This window comes from Neophocaena asiaeorientalis, unplaced genomic scaffold (genome assembly GCF_003031525.2).
Source record: "Neophocaena asiaeorientalis asiaeorientalis breed wild unplaced genomic scaffold, Neophocaena_asiaeorientalis_V1.1 scaffold357, whole genome shotgun sequence".
Lineage (NCBI taxonomy): Eukaryota > Metazoa > Chordata > Mammalia > Artiodactyla > Phocoenidae > Neophocaena > Neophocaena asiaeorientalis.
Window position 1 is genome coordinate 3,476,448 of NW_020173270.1, and position 3,868 is coordinate 3,480,315.

Genomic DNA, 3,868 nt, shown 5'->3' on the forward strand with positions numbered 1-3,868 from the left:
ATAACAAAGTGAATCAGTTACACGTATACATATATCCCCATATCTCCTCCCTCTTGTATCTCCCTCCCTCCCACCCTCCCTATCCCACCCCTCGAGGCGGTCACAAAGCACCGAGCTGATCTCCCTGCGCTATGCGGCTGCTTCCCACTAGCTATCTATTTTACGTTTGGTAGTGTATATATGTCCATGCCTCTCTCTCACTTCGTCCCAGCTTATCCTTCCCCCTCCCCGTGTCCTCAAGTCCATTCTCTACTCTGCATCTTTATTCCTGTCCTGCCCCTAGGTTCTTCATGACCTTTTTTTTTAGATTCCATATATGTGTTAGCATACGGTATTTGTTTTTCTGTTTCTGACTTACTTCACTCTGTATGACAGCCTCTAGGTCCATCCACCTCACTACAAATAGTTCAGTTTCGTTTCTTTTTATGGTTGAGTGATATTCCATTGTATATATGTGCCACATCTTCTTTATCCATTCATCTGTTGATGGACACTTAGGTTGCTTCCGTGTCCTGGCCATAGCAGGCTTTTTAAATAGCAGCCTCTGGATTGTCTAGTCGAGTTGGATTTACCATGTCTTGATGCTTTTTGCTGTGCCTGGACCGATCCACTGTGGGCTGCTCTTGGCAGACAGCGGCCGGGGACCCTCACGGGCGGGAATCTTTCTCCCTCCACCCCCGACCCCGGCAGTAGCGTTTGGCTCCTCCCACTAGGAAGAGACGGCCTCGCTCTGTTCAAAGCGGGGGGCTTGGCCCACACGTGAGATCATCTTGCATGGCTTTGACCTGTGGCCGGCCGGGTTCGCCACGTGCCCTGGGTAAAGGCGCACACACGTGGGTCTCGGCGTTCACTCACCCCCTCCCAGAAGCGGGCATGCTGGGTGTCTTAAAGGACGGGGCCAGGAGGGTTCTCTCCCACCTTGGGATACCTGACGGAGGACATCCTTACAGAACATGGGCAGCCAGAGGGGGGCAGGGAGGAGGAGTCCATGACCTCTGGGGACACGGCCACCGCTGCCCGGGGGCCTTTCCAGATGGCTCCTGGGGCCTCCACCTTCAGAGGGTCCCAGATGCTGGCCTCAGAGTTGGGGCTCATCCTCCCCGCTTTCTCCCTCCGAGCACCAGTTCAGCTCGCGCCTCACCTGGGAAGGACCCAGGCTCCCCGGCTTGTCCGTGTTGCCAGCTCAGGGAAAATGGCGGCCCGTGAGCTGAGGGTGTTTGCAAGGCCGCGTGTCTGTCCTTCCCTCCAGAGGAGACCCTTCTGACCTGTTTCCTTAAAGAAATTACTTAAAACCCTTTGAGCATCATTTCTCCCATAATAAAATAAGGTAGTGTTTCCCAAACTGTACCATTTCTAAAACGTGTTATTAGATGATTGGAAGGGGGGAGAGTTAATAATAGTAATTATTATTTATTATAATAATAAGTATTATTATTTATTATAATAATAAGTAGTAGTATTGCTATTATTATTATTATTATTAGACCATGCTGGGTTAAACAAAGTTGAACTGGCTTTTTTACTGCAGGACTTCTCAGAGCCTTCATCATACTAAAAAACAAGAGGGGAGTCTCCCAGAGGGGGAAGTCGTTACAGAATTTCCTGAACCTCTCTGACCACGGGACAGCCCATGAACGTTTCCCACACGGTCCAGGGAACACTGGCCCCGAGAGCCCAGGGAGAAGGGCGGGGGAAGAGCCCTGTCTTGCGGTTCAGGACATCTGCAAAGAGAGCTGACCCCAGATGTTTGGTTCCTAGGGGCAACTCCAAGTATCATTACTACGGGATCCGTCTGAAGCCAGACTCGCCCCTGAACCGGCTGCAGGAGGACACGCAGTACATGGCCATGCGGCAGCAGCCTGTGCATCAGAAGCCCAGGTGGGTGAGCTGCCGGCCGGCCTAAGGATCAGCCAGCCCACTGAGAGGTTTCACTAGCAGGAACGGAGGGAGAGGGGTTTGTCGACCACTGGCCACAACCTGGAAATGGATGAAACATGCGTGGAGTGCAGAAAACCAGTTCACGTTCGCCCCCATCTCGGCGTCCTGGGAGAGCCCTGCCTTTCACTTGCACCTGGCATGGAGTGAGGCCAGCAGGACGCGGGCAGTTTCAGGGTCACAACAGAAGTGAGTGGAAGGTGCAGAGATTTCCCATGTGCCCCCCCCCACACCCCGGCCTCCAGTGTTGTGCCTCTGTTACAGTTGATGAACCCACATAGACCCGTTCTTGTCACCCGAAGTCCATAGCCGACATTAGGGTTCACTCTCTGTGTCGTACACTCTGTAGCTCTGGACAAAGGTGCAATGACCTGTATCCACTATTAGAGGATGGTACAGAGTAGTTTCACTGCCCTAAAAACGCTCCCTGTTCCTCCTGTTGGTCCCTCCTCCCCGCCAACCTCCGGCAAGCGCCGATCTTTTATTACTGGCTCCGTAGTTTTTGCCTTTTCCTGAATGCCATAGAGTTAGAATCACAGATCTTTGATTTTTCCTCTCTGTCGTCAAAGAAAGAGAGAGAACACTGAACATAACCCCAGAAGCCAGGAGAAAGAAGCTTATACACTTAAGTTGCTGCTTCCTCCTGACCTTTGGATCTGATGGCTGGAAAGGCCTGGTCATTTTCTGGAATGTTCTCTGCCTCACAGACCTACTCATCTTTTAAGGCAGGGGTCAGCACACTTTTTCTGTAAAGGGCCAGAGAGCACATATCTTCAGCTTCGCAGGCAGACACTATCTGTGGAGACCCTTCAGCTCTGCCCGTGTAGCGTGAAAGCCTCCACAGACCAGGTTAAAGCAACGGGTGTGGCCATGTGGCCATCAAACTTTATTTTCAAAACAAGGGGCAGAAATGGTGCTCTGCAGCCCTAGTTGGAGATGCCCCGTTCAGGGCCCCACTCAAATACCAGCTCCCTGGCCCCTTCCACTCACCCCTCTGCCCGCCTCTGTCCCCAGCCCCTCTCCAGGGTCCATTCTGCTCCAGGGCAGGGATGCACCCCACTCTGTTCCACGTGGCACCTTCGTGCCTCAGCTGAGCTGCGTGGCTGACACCCCATTTTAGCTGCTCTAAGGGGTCCCAGTGACTCCCAACCACATGGCCGATCACGGGAGTTGGAGGTCCCAGGAGAGAGCCTGGAACATTCCCTGGGACCAGGAGTCCATCCTGTACCTGATCGTCCACAGACAAGGACTCTGTAGCTTCCGTTGTGGGGTTCGGGCCACAGGCTTGTGCCACTGACACTTAGAGCCACCCACCCCCACAAAGTCAGGTGGTCCACATACCTCTGAGCGGCGTCCTCCCTCCTCCCGGTGAGCCTGGCCCTACATCCCACAAGGAAAGGCACTCCCAGCTCAGGCTGGGTCCCTCGCACCCATCCCACCTGGCATGCGCATCCCTCAGGGCTCAAGCAAGTCATCCCAGGAAGCCCTTCTCGGTTACGTTTCTCAGTTTGCTGCCCGGACAGGCTGTCCACTGCTTTCTAGCTCAGGGCAAAACAAAAGTCTCAGAATGTGCTTTGAGATCACGTAATAGTAAGACGTTTGGGACTCTATGTAAAGAAGTTCACTTGTCTTCTAAGAGAGAAGTGTTAGAATATATACACGTAATAGCAACCCGGGTGTCCATCAGCAGATGAGTGGATAAACAAATGTGGTCCATCCATACAGTGGAGTGGTATTGAGCCTTCAAAAGGAAGGAGATTCTGACACACACTACAACATGGATGAACCCAGAGGACGTGATGCTCAGTGAAATAAGCCAGACACAAAAGGACAAATACTGTCTGATTCCACTTATGTGAGGTCCCTGGAGGAGTCACATCCATAGAGACAGGAAGTAAATGGTGGGGCCCGGGGCTGGGGGAGGGGAGGGGAG

The 3,868-nt window shown here is 52.8% G+C and overlaps 1 protein-coding gene across 6 annotated transcripts in view; it reads left to right on the plus strand.

Annotated features, from left to right (window-relative positions):
- RFX2 (regulatory factor X2) overlaps positions 1 to 3,868 on the plus strand; it is a 98,854-nt gene that overhangs the window by 81,572 nt on the left and 13,414 nt on the right. For all 6 annotated transcript variants that reach the window (XM_024745727.1, XM_024745728.1, XM_024745730.1 and 3 more), the window contains one exon: positions 1,759 to 1,878. In XM_024745727.1, coding sequence (XP_024601495.1) covers positions 1,759 to 1,878 — 120 coding nt within the window. The remainder of the gene's footprint in view (positions 1 to 1,758; positions 1,879 to 3,868) is intronic.